Raw genomic sequence first — 22,200 nt, forward strand, 5'->3', positions numbered from 1 at the left:
TGGTGGCGCACTGTCACCCCTGATAGTGTACGATGTGTTACACTGTTCCACTGTTGCGCCAAAGCCGAGTAGGACGCACATCTGTCCTTCAATGGCATTCGAATGAGGTGCAGATCTTCTCAGGAGGTGGTCTGGGTGGAGCGACCTGATCCATCTCAATGCCTTCCGTTAACCATTCTATACACACCCGTTACATCTACATATCTGCATGATTACTCCGCAATTCACATTTAAGTGCTTGGCAGAGGGTTCATCGAACCACAATCATACTACCATTCCACTCCCGAACAGCGCGCGGGAAAAACGAACAACTAAACCTTTCTGTTCGAGCTCTGATTTCTCTTATTTTATTTTGACGATCATTCCTACCCATGTAGGTTGGGCTCAACAAAATAGTTTCGCATTTGGAAGAGAAAATTGGTGACTGAAATTTCGTAAATAGATCGCGCCGCGACGAAAAACGTCTTTGCTTTAATGACTTCCATCCCAACTCGCGTATCATATCTGCCACACTCTCTCCCCTATTACGTGATAATACAAAACGAGCTGCCCTTTTTTGCACCCTTTCGATGTCCTCCGTCAATCCCACCTGGTAAGGATCCCACACCGCGCAGCAATATTCTAACAGAGGACGAACGAGTGTAGTGTAAGTTGTCTCTTTAGTGGACTTGTTGCATCTTCTAAGTGTCCTGCCAATGAAACGCAACCTTTGGCTCGCCTTCCCCACAATATTATCTATGTGGTCTTTCCAACTGAAGTTGTTCGTAGTTTTTACACCCAGGTACTCAGTTGAATTGACAGCCTTGAGAATTGTACTATTTATCGAGTAATCGAATTCCAACGGATTTCTTTTGGAACTCATGTGGATCACCTCACACTTTTCGTTATTTAGCGTCAACTGCCACCTGCCACACCATACAGCAATCTTTTCTAAATCGCTTTGTAACTGATACTGGTCCTCGGATGACCTTACTAGACGGTAAATTACAGCATCATCTGCGAACAACCTAAGAGAACTGCTCATATTGTCACCTAGGTCATTTATATAGATCAGGAACAACAGAGGTCCCAAGACGCTTCCCTGGGGAACACCCGATATCACTTTTTACTCGATGATTTGCCGTCTATTACTACGAACTGCGACCTTCCTGACAGGAAATCACTAATCCAGTCGCCTAAACAGTTCGCCCACACGATCAACAATTTCCCTGATGGGTGCATCACGTTCTCCCATCCCAATAATGCGCCCTCTTTCAAACTCACTGATTTGACGGTACGGTCCGCGCATAAGCCTGCACGCCTGCCATATCACAGTGCGCTGCTTCCTGGACTCGGGTAGGCGCGCCGGCCCCGGATCGAATCTGCCCGGCTGATTAACGACGTGGGCCGGTGTGTCGGCCAGCCTGGATGTGGTTTTTAGGCGGTTTTCCACAGATTCAAAAATTAGTCGTTATAAAATGCGACGCCTTCGGTCTCTGAAGTATAGTTTCCACGAGACAGTCAATCGTTTTAGGGTCATTTTGTAGAAACACCCTTTTAAATATCCCCACAGATGCAAACCACATATCTTTGCTTATTGTCCGTTCTTGCGAATACCAGGCAGATGTGAGGCATACAGCTCCAGCCAGCCAGAATAAGCATAATATCTTTTCCTGTTCCTGTCACTGACAGAAGATCTCCTGAAGATTAAGATAAACGTCTGCATTGGTAGTGCTTTCAAACAACATCGGGCCGATAAAACACTACCGAAAATAACACAGAAAAGGAAATATTTTTTTATGTATTGTGTCATGAGTCCAAAGACGCTGCTGTGTTTAACTGCATTCATTATTACCATAGATCTATTGCGGCGTCATCGTCATCTTCAGGTTATCTGGGAACGATAGGTAGTTTTGTAAAATATTTCTAATTTGTAAGCAGATTAAGCAGATAATTGAACGTATTACAGAATTTTGATTTGCTACATAAAACTGGTAGTGTTGATATCTATATCCAATCGATGTCTCAGTTGCTGTCACACTATTGTGAAAGTGTGCTCCTTTGGTGTTATTGGAGCTATAAGAGATGTTAAACTATTGTTGGAGTACTCTTTTGTGTAGTTGTCTAATTATGAAAGTTTATTTTACAATGACTTTTCGGGACAGCTATATTGACAGTTGAGTCAGATATATGGTCAGAAGTTGTTTCCTTATATGGTACTTTGCGTGTCATACCTTTGTTCTTACTATCTGTATTATACTCCTTGTAGGGTTCGCGTTTATGTGGCTCTACGTTCATAAGTGATTTCATCCTACCCTTTTTTAAGGAATTGGTTATGACCGATGGTATTGTGATACGTGAGGTTTGTGACTATTTCCAAATGGTGTTTTCTCAAACGTATGCTCTCCAGGCACGTGAGCCAATACTGATCCTACGACTTATCTTAGAAGCTAAATTAAGGAAAGGTAAACCTACGTTTCTAGCATTTGTAAACTTAGAGAAAGCTTTTGACAATATTGACTGGAATACTCTCTTTCAAATCCTGAAGGTGGCAGGTGTAAAATACAGGGAGCGTAAGGCTATTTACAATTTGTACAGAAACCAGATGACAGTTATAACAGTCGAGGGACATGAAAGGGAAGCAGTGGTTGGGAAGGGAGTGAGACAGGGTTGTAGCCTTAATCTGTATATTGAGCAAGGAGTAAAGGAAACAAAAGAAAAATTTGGGGTAGGTATTAAAATCCATGGAGAAGAGATAAAAATTTTGAGGTTCGCCGATGACATTGTAATTCTGTCAGAGACAGCAAAGGACTTGGAAGAGCAGTTGATCGGAATGGACAGTGTCTTGAAAGGAGGGTATAAGGTGAACATCAACAAAAGCAAAACGAGGATAATGGAATGTAGTCGAATTAAGTCAGGTGATGCTAAGGGAATTAGATTAGGAAATGGGACACTTAAAGTAGTAAAGGAGTTTTGCTATTTGGGGAGCAAAATAATTGATGTTGGTCGAAGTAGAGGGGATATAAAACGTAGACTGGCAATGGCAAGGAAAGCGTTTCTGAAGAAGAAAAATTTATTAACATCGAGAACCGATGTAAGTGTCAGGAAGTCGTTTCTGAAAGTATTTGTAAGGAGTGTAGCCATATATGGAAGTGAAACGTGGACGATTAATAGTTCAGACAAGAAGAGAATAGAAGCTTTCGAAATGTGGTGCTACAGAAGAATGCTGAAGATTATATGGGTAGATCACATAACTAACGTGGAGGTATTGAATAGAATTGGGGAGAAGAGGAGTTTGTGGCACAACTTGAGTAGAAGAAGAGTAGGACATGTTCTGAGGCATCAAGGGATCACCAATTTAGTATTGCAGCGCAGCGTGGTGGGTAAAAATCGTAGAGGGAGACCAAGAGATGAATACACTAAGCAGATTCAGAAGGATGTAGGCTGCAGTAGGTACTGGGAGATGAAGAAGCTTGCACATGATAGAGTAGCATGGAGAGCTGCATCAAATCAGTCTCTGGACTGAAGACCACAACAACAACATTCTTTCCAGAGCTTATTTTTAATTTCGTAGTACACATGCTGGTAGAGTCCGTAGAAGCCATTCCAAGTGGACATGAACTGATACTGGCAGGAAATTTTAATAGCCGAGTAGGGAAAGAGAGGGATACTAAGGATATTGGGATGTTTGGGAGTATGTAAGGAATAAGAACAGGGAAAGTTTTGTGGAGCAGCATGAATTATGAGTAGAAAATACATTTTTTTCCCACAAGGAAGCACATAAATTTAAATGGTATAATAATACAATAGGGTTGTAATCAATTATTGATCATCTAATCTAGAGGCAAAAGGCCAATTTAAAAATTCACTATATCACAATAGGAGGAGCACATTCTGTAAGTGGCCATAATCTGGCAGAATGTGAAATTTGAATTCCCCACACTTTCTGGAGTAGCGGCGAACAGAAGAGTACGTAGCATACTGACTTGCCTACCCTAAGGTATAATTTGGACAGTTTGTAAGTAGGCTCTTTAGGTTTTTATGTTGGTAACGCCACGCAGCGCTCTGTATGAAAATCACTGGCTGTGCTGTGTGCTGTCTGTGGCAGGTTGGCATTGTTGGAATATTCGCTATTGTAGTGTTGGGCAGTTGGATGTGAACAGCGCGTAGCGTTGTACAGTTGGAGGTGAGCCGCCAGCAGTGGTGGATGTGTGGGGAGAGAGATGGCAGAATTTTGAGAGTGGACGATCTGGACGTGTGTCCATCAGAAAGAGTAAATTTGTAATACTGTATATCATGAACTGATATATATATATATATATATATATATATATATATATATATATATATATATATGTGTGTGTGTGTGTGTGTGTGTGTGTGTGTGTGTGTGTGTGTGTGTGTGTATGTATATATATATATAAACATATATGTACTCCTGGAAATGGAAAAAAGAACACATTGACACCGGTGTGTCAGACCCACCATACTTGCTCCGGACACTGCGAGAGGGCTGTACAAGCAATGATCACACGCACGGCACAGCGGACACACCAGGAACCGCGGTGTTGGCCGTCGAATGGCGCTAGCTGCGCAGCATTTGTGCACCGCCGCCGTCAGTGTCAGCCAGTTTGCCGTGGCATACGGAGCTCCATCGCAGTCTTTAACACTGGTAGCATGCCGCGACAGCGTGGACGTGAACCGTATGTGCAGTTGACGGACTTTGAGCGAGGGCGTATAGTGGGCATGCGGGAGGCCGGGTGGACGTACCGCCGAATTGCTCAACACGTGGGGCGTGAGGTCTCCACAGTACATCGATGTTGTCGCCAGTGGTCGGCGGAAGGTGCACGTGCCCGTCGACCTGGGACCGGACCGCAGCGACGCACGGATGCACGCCAAGACCGTAGGATCCTACGCAGTGCCGTAGGGGACCGCACCGCCACTTCCCAGCAAATTAGGGACACTGTTGCTCCTGGGGTATCGGCGAGGACCATTCGCAACAGTCTCCATGAAGCTGGGCTACGGTCCCGCACACCGTTAGGCCGTCTTCCGCTCACGCCCCAACATCGTGCAGCCCGCCTCCAGTGGTGTCGCGACAGGCGTGAATGGAGGGACGAATGGAGACGTGTCGTCTTCAGCGATGAGGGTCGCTTCTGCCTTGGTGCCAATGATGGTCGTATGCGTGTTTGGCGCCGTGCAGGTGAGCGCCACAATCAGGACTGCATACGACCGAGGCACACAGGGCCAACACCCGGCATCATGGTGTGGGGAGCGATCTCCTACACTGGCCGTACACCACTGGTGATCGTCGAGGGGACAACGAATAGTGCACGGCAAATCCAAACCGTCATCGAACCCATCGTTCTACCATTCCTAGACCGGCAAGGGAACTTGCTGTTCCAACAGGACAATGCACGTCCGCATGTATCCCGTGCCACCCAACGTGCTCTAGAAGGTGTAAGTCAACTACCCTGGCCAGCAAGATCTCCGGATCTGTCCCCCATTGAGCATGTTTGGGACTGGATGAAGCGTCGTGTCACGCGGTGTGCACGTGCACCACGAACGCTGGTCCAACTGAGGCGCCAGGTGGAAATGGCATGGCAAGCCGTTCCACAGGACTACAACCAGCATCTCTACGATCGTCTCCATGGGAGAATAGCAGCCTGCATTGCTGCGAAAGGTGGATATACACTGTACTAGTGCCGACATTGTGCATGCTCTGTTGCCTGTGTCTATGTGCCTGTGGTTCTGTCAGTGTGATCATGTGATGTATCTGACCCCAGGAATGTGTCAATACAGTGTCCCCTTCCTGGGACAATGAATTCACGGTGTTCTTATTTCAATTTTCAGGAGTGTATATATATGAATATTATTAAGGTAAATACATTGTTTGTTCTGTGTCAAAATTTTTCATTTGCTAACTATGCCGATCAGTAGTGCCTTCAGTAGATAGAATCTTTTATTTAGCTGGCAGTATTGGCGCTCACTGTATTGCAGTAGTTCGAATAACGGAGATTTTTGTGAGGTAAGTGATTCATGAAAGGTATAGGTTATTGTTAGTAAGGGCCATTCATTTGTAGGGATTATTGAAAGTCAGATTGCGTTGCGCTAAAAATATTGTGTGTCAGTGTAGTGAATGTCCGAGTACGTTCCGTTTTGCTCAGCTGTTTGAAAATCAAATAACGTAGAGGTTTCCACGCACTGTCATTTATAAAATTTTTCCAAGGGGATGTTTCAAGTTTAAGGGAAAATAATAGCGAGTAGGAATCAAACTGGAGAGTGCAGTAGAAGAGGAATATGAGCACATAAAGAAGGCCGTAGATGGAACAGCGAAAGAAGGTCTTGGAGAGTATGGGAAGATGAAACCAGTTTGGTGGGATGCAGAAATAGCGGAGATGATTGAAAGGTAAAAAGAAGCTTATTTGACGTTCGTGAATATGAATGAATGTGAGAGAATAGATTACTATATTAAATACAGAACTAAAAAGAGGAGTGTTAAAATGGAAAAACGAGGCGTGGGAAAAAAGATGTGAATATGTAGAAAGGATGACTGGTTGCGCTCGTAGTGCTGAGGCATGGAAAACAATCTGTTCAGTACGAGTGTCATCTAGTGACAAGTTACAGCATTTTAAGGATTTATTCCAGGAACATCGGACTGAATTTTCATATAGTTGTGAGGTGAAGACGCCATAAGAAAAGTTATGTATACATAAAATTTCTTCAACAAGGTTATGAGGAACTGTAAAATGAAGAAGGCAATCCAGAGATAGTGATGATCGGTCCACTCCACCGAAATTGTTGGAGACACTAAGGAGGATATCCGAAATAGCATCAAATGGAGCTGTTCCATCAGAATGGAAAAGATGTTACATAAGAGCAGTGCATAAGAAAGGGTGACGTAATGAGCCATAGGGGATTGGCAGTGATCCCTTTCGTTATAAGATTCTACTCGAAGGTATGGTAATATCTGGCAGAGAAACGAACAAATCACAAGCAGCTAGAAGAGCAAGCAGGATTCGGCGTAGGAGGATCGGTAATGGACAACATCTCCCCATGAAACTAATATGTGGAATACGCACAAACATTGACTAGAGAGCCATGTTGCATTGGTTGACGCAGAGAAAGTATTTGATAATGTACCCACCAACAAACTGTGGAAAAAAGTTGTAAGGGACAGAGGTAGATCAAAGATTTCTAAAGGCTGTTATGTGAAAATAACAAAGCGAGAGTAAAGATTGGGAATAGTAGGACAGAATAATTCGAGGTGAACAAGAGTCTCCGCCAGAGATGTGGGTCGTCACCGACCTTCTGTATCTAGCAGCAATCCTTCTGCATCTAGCAGCAATCCTGCAAATTTGGCATAGAAAAAGACATGTTATGATAGCGACAGTAGAGGACAGCAAGATATTTAGCACGTATTTTACAGATGATCAGACTGTACTATGAGAAGATGAAGACGCTTCGAGCTACCTGGAAACAAAGCTTAAAAAACAATACAATAAGGTTGGTCACAAGATGAACATGAAGAACTGTGGGTACCAGGCTTTTGGAACGGAAAAAAACAACCGAGCTAGGTTAATAATTGGCTCCTTTTAGCGACCTCCCGACTCAACAGCATTAGTGGCATAACAAGTGAGAGAAAATCTGGAGTACATTTCACATAAATTTTCTCAGCATGTTATAATCTACTCTGTAGGAATCAACATGGATTCCGGAAACAGCGATCGTGTGAGACCCAACTCGCTTTATTTGTTCATGGGACCCAGAAAATATTAGATACAGGCCCCCAGGTAGATGCTATTTTCCTTGACTTCCGGAAGGCGTTCGATACAGTTCCGCACTATCACCCGATAATCAAAGTAAGAGCCTACGGAATATCAGACCAGCTGTTTGGCTGGATTGAAGAGTTTTTACCAAATAGAACACAGCTTGTTGTTCTTAATGGAGAGACGTCTACAGCCGTTAAAGTAACCTCCGCCGTGTCACAGGGGAGTGTTATGGGACCATTGCTTTTCACAATACAGGGCTATTACAAATCATTGAAGCGATTTCATAAATTCACTGTAGCTCCATTCATTGACATATGGTCACGACACACTACAAATACGTAGAAAAACTCATAAAGTTTTGTTCGGCTGAAGCCGCACTTCAAGTTTCTGCCGCCAGAGCGCTCGAGAGCGCAGTGAGACAAAATGGCGACAGGAGCCGAGCAAGCGTATGTCGTGCTTGAAATGCACTCACATCAGTCAGTCATAACAGTGCAACGACACTTCAGGACAAAGTTCAACAAAGATCCACCAACTGCTAACTCCATTCGCAGTTTAAAGCTTCTGGATGCCTCTGTAAGGGGAAATCAACGGGTCGGCCTGCAGTGAGTGAAGAAACGGTTGAACGCGTGCAGGCAAGTTTCACGCGTAGCCTGCGGAAGTCGACGAATAAAGCAAGCAGGGAGCTAAACGTACCACAGCCGACGGTATGGAAAATCTTACGGAAAAGGCTAAAGCAGAAGCATTTCTTAAACAGGAGATTGGAAAACCGATGGATCGTTCGTGGTGGAGGTTATGATCAACAATTCATGTCATGGCCTCCACGCTCTCCCGACTTAACCCCATTCGATTTCTTTCTGTGGGGTTATGTGAAAGATTCAGTGTTTAAACCTCCTCTAGCAACAAATGTGCCAGAACTGCGAGCTCGCATCAACGATGCTTTCGAACTCATTGATGGGGACATGCTGCGCCAAGCGTGGAGGAACTTGATTATCAGCTTGATGTCTGCCGAATCACTAAAGGGGCACATATCGAACATTTGTGAATGCCTAAAAAAACTTTTTGAGTTATTGTATGTGTGTGCAAAGCATTGTGAAAATATCTCAAATAATAAAGTTATTGTAGAGCTGTGAAATCGCTTCAATCATTTGTAATAACCCTGTATATATATAAATGACCTAGTAGATAGTGTCGGACGTTCCATGCGGCTTTTCGCGGATGATGCTGTAGTATACAGAGAAGTTGCAGCATTAGAAAATTGCACCGAAATGCAGGAAGATCTGCAGCAGATAGGCTTTTGGTGCAGGGAGTGGCAACTGACCCTTAACATGGACAAATGTAACTATTGAGAATACATAGAAAGAAGGATCTTTTATTGTATGATTATATGGTAGCGGAACAAACACTGGTAGCAGTTACTTCTGTAAATTATCTGGGAGTACGTGTACGGAACGATCATATAAAATTAATTGTTGGTAAGGCGGGTGCCAGGTTGAGAGTCATTGGGAGAGTCCTTAGAAAATGTAGTCCATCAACAATGGAGGTGGCTTACAAAATACTCGTTCGACCTCTACTTGAGTATTGCTCATCAGTGTGGGATCCGTACCAGATCGGGTTGACGGAGGAGATAGAGAAGATCCAATGAAGAGCGGCGCGTTTCGTCACAGGGTTATTTGTTAAGTGTGTAGCGTTACGGAGATGTTTAGCAAACTCGAGTGGCAGACTCTGCAAGAGAGGCGCTCTGCATCGCGGTGTAGCTTGCTGTCCAGGTTTCGAGAGGGTGCGTTTCTGGATGAGGTATCGAATATATTGCTTCCCCCTACTTATACCTCCAGAGGAGATCACGAATGTAAAATTAGAGAGATTCGAGCGCGCACGGAGGCTTTCCGGCAGTCGTTCTTCCCGCGAACCATACGCGACTGGAACAGAAAAGGGAGGTAACGACAGTGGCACGTAAAGTGCTCTCCGCCACACACCGTTGGGTGGCTTGCGGAGTATAAATGTAGATGTAGATGAAAGTAAATACTTTGGAGGTAGATGGAGAAATAATTGTAGGTGTAGAAAGGGCAAAATATCTCCAGGTATTATTTAATAAACAGGGCACAAGCAATGACAAAATCACTAGCAGGATTAATAAACGACGAACTGTAACAAGGACAATGGACTCTGTTCTGTTGAGGAAAAAGATTAGAAGAAGAGAGTGTAGTGTTGTATGGAGCAGAGGTCTGGGATGTTAGCAAAAGAAGTAAGAATAAACTACTTGCCAGTGAGATGCAATACGAAGCTCAGGCTTTACTACAAGACAGGATAAGGATGTTATCCGATAAAGGATGAAAATGAATAGTGGTATCTGTGACGACATCCGACAACAGCAGCGGATGCGGTTCGGCGCTGTGACTAGGATGAATTAAGAGAGGGTACCTGAATAACAAAATGGCCCACGATGCAAATGGCAAAATGATGTGGAGGATGCAGTGGAAGCAAAGATTATCAACGTTCAGGAAAGTCAGAAGAAGACGGCGACAGGATGGGGATAAACGGCGCCAGACGTAGTCAGTTTGCAAGAAGAAGGCAAGAAGAAGGAAAAGAACAAGAAGAAGAACAAGAAGAGAAATAAAAAGAAGTAACGTGATCTCTGGATTCCTGTTTTTACTGATCTCTTGTTTGAGAGAATAATTTAATTAATATTTTGTATGTAATGTTTGTGTTTCAAATCGATCTGTCATTTAGAATTTCTTGGGGGTGATTTTGTGGGTGTGTGAATATATCTCGATTTCTTTAAGAATACTCATTAGTGGTCATTTTTGTGCAGTGTGTAAAATCTCGACCGTTGTATATCTCACTGATGTCAAATCACGGGAGAAAGTTGATGGTTTAATGTCGCTCTCTCTAATGTGTTCTCGGCATCAAATATTAAAATCCGTCCAGTTTGACATTTACAGAATTTTTCACACACTTTACAATAAATTTTATATATGCCTGGATTTGAATGTTGGTTTGGCTTTGTTTGTCCGGAGCATAGTAGTATTCGAAAATTGAGTAGTGTCTCTATGCAAATTTTATTTTAGTTTGATTCAGTACTGCGTTAATTGTGTGAGGTAGATGCGTAGCATGTATGTTGTTTTGTTGGTGATTCTCTTCTAAGCTGTATAGTATAGGCTTAGTGCGGGTATCATAAAGTTATGCGACAATTTTAGGATCAAAACTATTTCGTTCTGCAAAGTGTTTTAGAATTTGTAATTCTTTTTGTATGATGTCGCGCTCCAAAAGCAAATTAATTAATCGTGATAGCATCAAAATATACGTTCATTTTAGATTTTGTGTGACAGGAATGTGCTTTACTTTTGTTTCCTGTTGTGGTAGGTTTCAGATAAATCGCAAATTTCTATGCATAATAGATGTTTTCTATGGTCAAATCCAGGTAATTTATTGTTTTGGTATTTCGTAATTCTATACTGAATTTTATTTTGGGGTGCAAATTGTTGAGAGCATCATGCATTGGTTGGGTGTCTTCGTTATTTCCATCCATTAACATCAGCGTGTCATCAAAGTATCTATAGTAGTACACGATTTTTGTGGTTATTCTGTTTCCAGCACGAAAGAATTTCACTTCTAAATTATTTTTCAAAAACTTTCGCTTCTAAGCCAGCGATTCTGCGTTCCATTGAACTGAAAGTAATTTTGTTTCAGTATTAAGTTTAATAACTAAACGATCTCACTGAGACCACAAAATTTTCAGTCCATCAGTCTACACACTCAGATAATTTGTAGAAATAGTAGTCATTTGGTATGTTTTTAATTTGCTTTTGAACCGGTAGGGATTTCCAGTTTCATGCTTTGTGTTAAGAGGCAGCTTGTTGAGTATATTTCCAGCAGCTTATGTAACTCCTTTCTGAATACTCGTCAGAGGGCAAAGTCTTCATTACAATTATTTCTCTGCTATTGCGACTATGCGTATCATAGTTCAGTAGAGATCGATTTTTTCATGGTCAAGAAGCAAAGATTAAACGGATAGTTAGTGTAATAATCCCAAAGTCTTTAAGGGGACCACACCCTGCCTATCTAACCCACGTTAATTTAGGCAAGTATTTGACCCATTTCTGAAAAAAACTATTCGATGCACGACCTTAATATTTTTACTGTATGTTACATGATGCTAATAGAGTCAACTGTACTAAAATCTACTGTTGTGTCGATTCCCTAAGGTCTCGACACAATGAGTGGCTAGGTGCACGCGAAACTAACGCAGACGGGCGTAAATTCTGAAACAGGAGACTGGATGAAAACTATAAAGAAAAGAAGAGAGATTTTAATATACTTAACTTTAATGTAGTCTTGTTCTTGTTGAAATACATCTCTTGCATAGTAGTAAGCAATTAGCAATGATACACATGGCGCCTTGCTAGGTAGTAGCGATGGACTAGCTGAAGGCTATTTAATCTGTCTCTCGGCAAATGAGAGGAATACTTGGTAGGTCTAGTCGCAAGCTATGTCGTCCGTACAACTGGGGCGAGGTCAAGTCCGTGTCTTGTGACCTGCCCTGTGGTGGCGCTACGTTTGCGAATACACAGTGGCGACACGCGGGTCCGACATGTACTACAGGACCGCGGCCGATTTAAGTTACCACCTAGCAAGTGTGGTGTCTAGCGGTGACACCACATCTACTTTATCCATTTTATAGTTTTTAAGAAGTATTTATTAAAATTTATTAACAAAAAATATTAAGTTTTTTCTGCAGAAAATATTTTTTTGTCAATTTCCTAATGGGGGAATATTAATGAATGTAGTATCAGATGTGGCTTTTTATGTTATGCAGAGTCTCTGAAAATTTCATTCATTTATCTATGATAGTTTCTGATATTTTGGGGCATATGTACTGAAAATTATGTTTGCGGGAAATTGAGTTTAAAAAAAAACTTCTGAAATTTGTTACTTACAGTTAGTTAAAACTGTCCTGGTACATATGATGTCCCTTCTTTGGCCTCTAGCTGGTCTTCCAGCTTCTTTTTCACATTCCTGGATGTTTGTTTTGCTTCCTTGGACATATTAGATGCAGCCCTGTCTGCATCGGCTATCCTCATTTTATAGCAATGTTGCAGCCCAGTCATCATATTTTCATCGGGATTAATTCCCAGCTTTTTCAGTTCCCAACACATTCCAATATTACCGCAACTGAATGTAATAACAGCATCATGAACTCCTAGTTTCATAGTATGCATGCCTACATATATAGTTTTAGGAACGCGGTTCCAAATTATGATGTTGAAACATTAATTTGGGATCTGTGTCTGCCCATGCAGACATTTCCTTAGAAGATCAGGATGAGCCAAGTCTCTGAAAATAGGTTTAATTGCTGTAATTACAGCAGCAGGAAGAGAATGCTGGTGAGAAAAAGTTTCTTCAGTTGTTGTTGTTGTTTTGGTCTTCAGTCCTGAGACTGGTTTGATGCAGCTCTCCATGCAACCCTATCCTGTGAAAGTTTCTTCATCTCTCAGTACCTACTGCAACCTACATCCTTCTGAATCTGCTTAGGGTATTCATCTCTTGGTCTCCCTCTACGATTTTTACCCTCCACGCTGCCCTCCAATACTAAATTTGTGATCCCTTGATGCCTCAGAACATGTCCTACCAACCGGTCCCTTCTTCTCGTCAAGTTGTGCCACAAACTCCTCTTCTCTCCAATCCTATTCAATACCTCCCTGTATTTTACCCCTGCCACCTTTAGAATTTGAAAGAGAGTTTCCAGTCAAAATTGTAAAAAGCTTTTTCTAAGTCTACAAATGCTAGAAACGTAGGTTTGCCTTTCATTAATTTTCTTCTAAGATAAGTCGTAAGGTCAGTATTGCCAAACGTGTTCCAATATTTCTACGGAATCCAAACTGATCTTCCCCGAGGTCGGCTTCTACTAGTTTTTCCATTCGTCTGTAAAGAATTCGCGTTAGTATTTTGCAGCTGTGACTTACCAAACTCATAGTTCGGCAATTTTCACATCTGTCAACACCTGCCTTCTTTGGGATTGGAATTATTATGTTCTTCTACAAGTCTGAGGGTATTTCGCCTGTCTCATACATCTTGCTCACCAGATGGTAGAGTTTTGTCAGGACTGGCTCTCCCAAGGCCATCAGTAGTTCTAATGGATTGTTGTCTCCTGCCGGGGCCTTGTTTCGACTCAGGTCTTTCAAGATGATGTAAAAATTGGCCTGTGTAAGAATTGGGACTTTGAACGGGCGCTGATGACTGCAACCAACCATAAGAGGCGATTTGCCTCTCGTGACATCTAGTGGCCAGTTCCACATTACACAGGGATGTCCGGATACTTTTGATCCGATAGTGTACTCTAGATGTAGATGAAGAGGTAGAAGTAGGAAGTGAGTCCATTCCCACTAAAACTGTCCCCCCTCACACGGTGCAGTGACTGGAAGGGAGGGTAGGCGCGATACCTCGAAGTCCTCGCTGGAGCCGGCCTGGCTCTTGTAGAAGAAGTGCGCCGCGACGAAGTGTTCCAGCAGGACTCCAGAGCGAGGGTCCACCTGCTTCTTGGTCTCCAAGATGGCGGGCAGGGTGTCCCTGCCAGCGACCACGCGCCCGGCGTAGAAGCCGTCGCTGACCATCACCGAAGGCTCTGTGTGGGCCAGCCTCGTCTTCGTCCAGTAGTACTCTGCTCGCATACAGACACAGCAGTAAAACATTAGCGCCAAACAATCACGATCAATGAATTACAACCTTATAATGAAATTGTCATCAAGACATTTGTCTTTGTCTATGATAATGATGGAATCTGAAGAAATGAAATATTTCCCACAGCCAGGACTTGAACCCGGGTCCACTTAATCACTAAGCAGGAACGCCACCATTGCAACACCACAGCACTAGACTTAACACTACTGCACGTCGATTGCCCTCCCTACTAAAATTGATGCTCTAAGAAGGAGAAAATAATTGAAGTTTGTGCTGGGGAGGGCATCGGAAATGGGTCCTGTATGCAGCAATGTCACCCACAGTGGTATGGTGGTGTAGTGGTTGGTATTCCTGCCTAGTAAACAAGGGGACCTAAGTCCCAGCTGTAGCACAAATGGTATTTCATTTGTTTATATTCCATCATCATCGTAAATTACAATCATCTGATCTGAGAGCGAGCAAATATTCCTCCAACATATCAGCTAGCTCTGGAGAAAAAGGACATTTTGGAGATTTGTCATTGACTTATTATGAATTTTTTGTTTATTTTTAACACAATCAGTGACACAGTCTTAACCAGCTTCAGCCCACAATGGCCAACTGTATATACAGGGTGTCACAAAAAGGTACTTCCAAACTTTCAGGAAACATTCCTCGCACACAAATAAAGGAAGTAAGTTATGTGGACACGTGGCCGGAAACGCTTACTTTCCATGTTAGAGCTCATTTTAGTTTCGTCAGTATGTACTGTACTTCCTCGATTCACCGCCAGTTGGCCCAATAGAAGGAAGGTAATGTTGACTTCGGTGCTTGTGTTGACATGCGACTCATTGCTCTACAGTACCAGAATCAAGCACATCAGTACGTAGCTTCAACAGGTTAGTGTTCATCACGAACGTGGTTTTGCAGTCAGTGTGGAGTTGGCAGATGCCCATTTGATGTATGGATCAGCACGGGGCAATAGCCGCGACACGGTACGTTTGTATCGAGACAGATTTCCAGAACGAAGGTGTCCCGACAGAAAGACGTTCGAAGCAATTGAGCGGCGTCTTAGGGAGCACGGAACATTCCAGCCTATGACTCGCGACTGGGGAAGACCTAGAACGACGAGAACACCTGCAATGGACGAGTCAATTCTTCGTGCAGTTGACGATAACCCTAATGTCAGCGTCAGAGAAGTTGCTGCTGTACAAGGTAACGTTGACCACGTCACTGTATGAAGAGTGCTACGGGAGAACCAGTTGTTTCCGTACCATGTACAGCGTGTGCAGGCACTATCAGCAGCTGATTGGCCTCCACTGGTACACTTCTGCCAATGGTTCACCCAACAATGTGTCAATACTCATTTCAGTACAAATGTTCTTTTTACGGATGAGGCCTCATTCCTACGTGATCAAATTGTAAATTTTCACAATCAACATGTGTGGGCTGACGAGAATCTGCACACAATTGTGCAATCACGTCATCAACACAGATTTTCTGTGAACGTTTGGACAGGCATTGTTGGTGATGTCTTGTTTGGGCCCCATGTTCTTCCACCTACGCTCAATGGAGCACGTTATCATGATTTCACACGGGATACTCAACCTGCACTGCTAGAACATGTGCCTCTACAAGTACGACACAACATGTGGTTCATGCACGATGGAGCTCCTGCACATTTCAGTCGAAGTGTTCGTACGCTTCTCAACAACAGATTCGGTGACCGATGGATTGGTAGAGGCGGGCCAATTTCATGGCCTCCACGCTCTCCGGACCTCAACCCTCTTGACTTTCATTTATGAGGGCATTTGAAAGCTCTTGTCTACGCAACCTCGGTACCAAATGTAGAGACTCTTCGTGCTCGTATTGTGGACGGCTGTGATACAATACACCATTCTCAAGGGCTGCATCAGCGCATGAGGCATTCCATGTCACAGAGGGTGGATGCATGTATCCTCGCTAACGGAGGACATTTTGAGCATTTCCTGTAACAAAGTGTTTGAAGTCACGCAGGTACGTTCTGTTGCTGTGTGTTTCCATTCCATGATAGATGTGATTTGAAGAGCAGTAATAAAATGAGCTCTAACATGGAAAGTAAGCGGTTCTGGACACATGTCTACGTAACATATTTTCTTTCTCTGTGCGTGAGGAATGTTTCCTGAAAGTTTGGCCGTACCTTTCTGTAACACCCTGTATAGATGAATTTCGGGCATTACGAAAAATTGTTCAAATGGCTCTGAGCACTATGCGACTCAACTGCTGAGGTCATCAGTCGCCTAGAACTTAGAACTAATTAAACCTAACTAACCTAAGGACATCACACACATCCATGCCCGAGGCAGGATTCGAACCTTCGACCGTAGCGGTCACGCGGTTCCAGACTGAAGCGCCTTTAACCGCACGGCCACACCGGCCGGCTCGGGCATTACGATTCACCATTTATTTGCAGTTGTATCTCGAAATTGAACTCATTGTTAAGTCCCATACACATATTACCGCGATCTTCAACTATTCGCGAAGAAGTGTCTGTATTTCTCTTACTAGAATATAAAAAGACTTACCATCGAAAAAAACGTTAAAAAATAATTGTAGTTGGATGCTAATATGGTATAGTCGTGAGACATGGAATAGCGTTGTTAAAATGCACGTAATCATGGAAATTTGGGAAAAGTATTTTGCGTACAGAAAATAAAATTTTGAGATTACTCTTAATTAATACTCGTGGAACAATTAATTATTAGTAACAGAAAAAATAATTTAATGCGATAGCAAATCACTTAATAAACTTACATCCAAAACAAAGTTCTGAAACAGTTACCTATATATGTACTATATGTGATTCGTTTAATATTCATCTATCTGCATAATTCATAAATCCAATCTTCGTTGTCAGCAACTGAACAGTCAGGATTGGTTTTATGGCATACCAGACATTCCATTTTGTGCCAGGAACCATATTGGACATAACAACAGGACCGAGTCTACTCATAGCCAATAATCTACTTCTCTCTCTTACTTAACAAATTTCATTGTTAGTTCATATTTGCAATAATTATTTCATATTTTCGAAAGCTTACCGCCAAAAATTGTCAAACAACGAAAACAATTTTTCTGTGCTTAAGGTACACGATGCTTCACAATATTACCCGCATATATATATATATATATATATATATATATATATATATATATATATATATATATATATATATATATGCATTTATTTTACCTGGCAAGATTAGGGCCTTCAGGCCCTCTCTTACACCTAACCAGGCATACTCAGATTCAACAAATTTCAGTTTCTACAGAACATTAAGGACATATTACAAGTTATACAGTATTAATGTTAAGAAAAAAAATAGAGATTATAAACGTAGTACAATGATAATTATAACAATCAAAAATTAATTATAACAATCAAGAATAATAATAATAGTAATAATAATAATAATAATAATGACTATGTATATGAAAGTAAACATATTTTTCTTTTATGAATGTCAGTCCTATTGCTAGTTGGGAATTTTCTCGTTATATTCTTGCAGCTTGTGAGTTATTCTCATCAAGCAGAGACATAAGACGATAGAATGGGGTGAAAGAGATATAGAAGAGGTAGATAGGTTAGAGGAAGAGAAATATAATGGTAAAATTCGAAGCTATGATGGAGATGAGAAAGAAAGAGATGAGAGGGGCCCAACAATGGTGGCTATACCGTCCCTAATATGTAAGTTTTGAGTTCCCTCTTGAATGTTGAGTAGTTCCGGATAAGACGCAGATCACAGGGGAGCGCGTTCCATAGTCGTATGGCTGAGATGGAGAATGACATGGAGAAAGATTTTGTGTTATGTAAAGGTACAGCCAAGATGCTAGACGTATCCGATCTGGTATTGCGGTTGTGGAATGATGATAGGTGTTTAATGTGAGAAGATAAGTATTGGGGGCACCAGTGGCTAAGAAATCGATGAAGTAAGCACATCGTGTGGAGATCGCGCGCCTTATGTGGGCGTATCCAACCTAGCTGGGAGTATGAAGGACTGATATGATCATACAACCGTATATTGCATACGTATCTAACGCAAGCGTTCATCACTAGCTCGAGGCGTCTCGAATTTTCACTATTTGTGCCGTGTTGAACTACATCACAGTAGTAAAGATTAGGCAAGACTAGTGTTTGGACTAATTTTTGTTTAACATGGGTTGGAAATATTTTTCTAAATTTCTGAATTGCATGTAGGGAGGAGAGCGATTTCCGGCAAGCTGTAACTGTTTGTTCTTCCCAGTTTAGGTGTTCATCCAAGATTATTCCAAGGTCTTTTACTGTTTTTTGGTATGGTAGTTGGGTACCATTGAGGTGTATTTGAGGGACTGTTTCGTGAAAGTGCCGACTGATTAACTTTGGATGAGATATAAGTATGACCTGGGATTTCTTGGGGTTTAGTTTCAGACCTAGGTTCTGTGCCCATCGAGAAACAGAGCAAAGATCCGCGTTCATACTCGCTACTGCGTCAGCAATGTTCTTGGGGCTTGCACTTATGTACAGTTGGATGTCGTCGGCATATAGATGGTAGTTGCAGGAGTGAATCACTGAAGAAATATCATTAATGTACAGTGAGAAGAGTAATGGACCAAGGACGGAGCCTTGGGGAACTCCAGAGCGCACGTTTTTCCATGATGACTTTTCCGACCCACAAATGACTTGTTGACTTCTGTTTTTGAGGTAGCTGTCGAACCAGTGTATTGCGCTGTTTGAGAAATTCAGCTGCTTCATTTTAATTAGTAATATATCAAAGTCAACTGTATCAAAAGCCTTGCTAAAGTCAAGCAGTGTTAGGATGGTAGCTTCACGTCTGTCCATAGCATGTTTAATGTCATCAGTTACTTTGATTAATGCAGTTGCTGTACTATGGTGCTTTCGAAAGCCTGACTGATATTTGTCATGGATGTTATGAGTTTTGAGGTAATCCGTCAGCTGTTCATGGACGATGTATTCTAGGGCTTTAGATATTGCAGGTAGTATGCTGATCGGCCTGTAGTCACCTGGCGACTTAGGGTTGTCAGTCTTGGGTATAGGTTGAATTAAACTTTGCTTCCACTCAGTAGGATATGTACTACTGACAAGAGACAGGTTGAAGATGTCTGTGATAACTGGAGTAATAGTGTCTACGACGTTCTTGATCATGCCAATACTCACTCCATCATTTCCTACTGCCTCGGAAGAGATTCTCGTAATTGCCTTGTGTACTGTGCCGGTAGTGACATGTTTTAGGAAAAACTTGTCTCTCGAGAGATTGATATCTTGGGGCTGGTAATTTGTCGCTGCGTGGCAGTTTACAGCTGTTGAGAAGAAATCGTTTAATTCTTCTGCAGACGCTTGATAAACAGCGTCAGATCTTCGCTTCCCTATACCGAAACTGCGTAGCTTTTTCCACAGTGCAGCAGGTTTTGATATGCCGCATACGACAGAGCGGGCATGTCTGATTTTGGCATTCCTCACGCTCTGCTTGGTTCTATTTCGGAGTTTCCTATAAGCTTCGTACGCCTCGGGAGTTGGGTTACGCTTGAAGGCCCTATGTGCAGCATCACGTTTATTCATTAACTGGCGTAATGCAGTGGTGAGCCACGGAGCGGGAGCTCTCTTTACCTTGACAGTGCGTTGAGGAGCATGTTTATCATACAGTGCAATGATTTTGCGACATAATTCCCGAATTTTTCCGTCTAAAGTCGGTTCATTGCTTATATCATACCAAGGGATGTCTAAGCAATCCTTTTGAAGAGCGTCATGGTTAACTTTTTTTAGGTTTCTGTAGGTTACCAGGTGAGATTTTTCTTTGGTAGTATGCACTGAGTAATTTAAGAATATCACGTCATGAGCAGAGAGTCCTGGAGCGGATGTCTGATTGGCGCGAATTATTTTATCTGGTCGCTTTGTTGCCATTATATCTATGAGTGTATGGCTGTGTGGCGTGTGATGAGTTGGGTCCAGCGGTGTTAAACTCATATCATTGGAGTGGAACAGTCTCCTTAGTTTTTCTGCAGAGGGAGATTTTAACTGTAAGTCGATGTTTGTGTCGCCCATAATGATTATGTGTTCATACAGTGTCACGAGCGAGGACAGGGCAGACTGAAAGGAGGACATAGCACCGACGTTTGGAGGTTTATAGATTACTCCAATTAGCAGTTTCTGATTTGATGTATTTATTTCGAAAAACAAGAACTCTGCTTCTCCTTCGCACTTTGCATCCGATGTGCATAGTATAGTAGGTCTCAGATCAGAGCGAACATAGGCACCCACACCACCCCCGCGTCGTGTTTCACGATCTGCCCTTAGGAGAGTGTAACCAGTGATTCGGATAGCGTCGGAAGAGGTGTTTGGTTTCAACCAAGTTTCAGAGACGAGGATAATATGGAACAGCGATTGGCAGAACAGGTTACAGAACTCGTCGAAGTGAGCCGTTAGCGACTGAGCGTTCGCGTGGGCCACAAAGAGCCCGCCGCCGGAACCGGTCCGTCCCATTGTGGCCGCCTGTAGGACCGAGCGCGCTCCGTTTACCTGCTGGCCGGAAGAGGGACAAAAGCTGGATTTCGCGGGGGAAGACATATTTACAGGTGTGTCCAAGGTCGTGACTGACTCAAGCGTCTGTGGGCTAAAGGTGAAAGACAAGCTGGAGGTATCGGAGAAGGGAGCGAAAAGAAAGATGGAAAGTGGCAGTGGTGCTTACGAAAAAGATAATAGTAGTAGTAGTGGTAGTGACGAGGATGAAAATAACAGATATAGAAAGGCGGTTTTAAGGAGATTCCTGTTAATGGTGAATGTTAATTCCCGTTTGACTGACAATATGAATATACATGAGCACTTATGATACACAAATAAAGAAGCAATATCTATGTGAAACAATTGACTGATTTTAAATAGAGTACTTATGGTACTTATAGAATTAACGAAGCAATATTTACGTAAAAAATGAAAAGAAAGAATACTAATTAACTTATATTAGACAGAGTACAATATGAGACTTTGTGTCTCGCGAGATTTCGCTCAGTCTTTCAGTTCGGACATGTTCGTCACCGTTTTCCTCCCTCCTTCCATCTTGACTACGATCCTGCCATCCTGGGTCCATACATTTTGAAGGCCGAACTGTGTGATCGCAGTGTTCAAAATTTTTAGTCTTTCGCGCGTCAGATCTTCCCTCAGGGTAACCCCACTCTTGGCGAGTTTTCTTTTCTGAACAAACACTTCAGCTCTTTTCCGATATGACACAAATTTGATTATTATGGGCCTGGGTTTCATGACACCTGGTATCCTGCGCCCAACACGGTGGCTTCTGTCAATGTCGGCCACGTCGATTCGCACGCCAAGTTTTTCACGCACGAGGCTAATGACCAGGTCGTCGGTGTTTTCGCGATCGTTTTCAGCTACCCCGAACAAGCGCAAGCTGTTCCTTCGCTGATACTGCTCGATTTCATCGGTGGCCGCAGACAGTTTAGCTTCTAGGTCGGCGGCTTTTTTCTCTTGTGCGGCCAGGGACTTTTTAAGAGACTGGATATATATATATATATATATATATACACTCCTGGAAATGGAAAAAAGAACACATTGACACCGGTGTGTCAGACCCACCATACTTGCTCCGGACACTGCGAGAGGGCTGTACAAGCAATGATCACACGCACGGCACAGCGGACACACCAGGAACCGCGGTGTTGGCCGTCGAATGGCGCTAGCTGCGCAGCATTTGTGCACCGCCGCCGTCAGTGTCAGCCAGTTTGCCGTGGCATACGGAGCTCCATCGCAGTC

General features: G+C 42.8%; 1 protein-coding gene across 1 annotated transcript in view; it reads right to left on the reverse strand.

The window, feature by feature from the left end:
* The window catches only part of LOC126215203 (uncharacterized), a 171,675-nt gene that overhangs the window by 17,277 nt on the left and 132,198 nt on the right, over positions 1 to 22,200 (reverse strand). Inside the window, exon 4 of the mRNA XM_049941867.1 lies at positions 14,186 to 14,403. Coding sequence (XP_049797824.1) covers positions 14,186 to 14,403 — 218 coding nt within the window. The remainder of the gene's footprint in view (positions 1 to 14,185; positions 14,404 to 22,200) is intronic.

The sequence above is a fragment of the Schistocerca nitens genome, chromosome 12, assembly GCF_023898315.1.
Source record: "Schistocerca nitens isolate TAMUIC-IGC-003100 chromosome 12, iqSchNite1.1, whole genome shotgun sequence".
NCBI lineage: Eukaryota > Metazoa > Arthropoda > Insecta > Orthoptera > Acrididae > Schistocerca > Schistocerca nitens.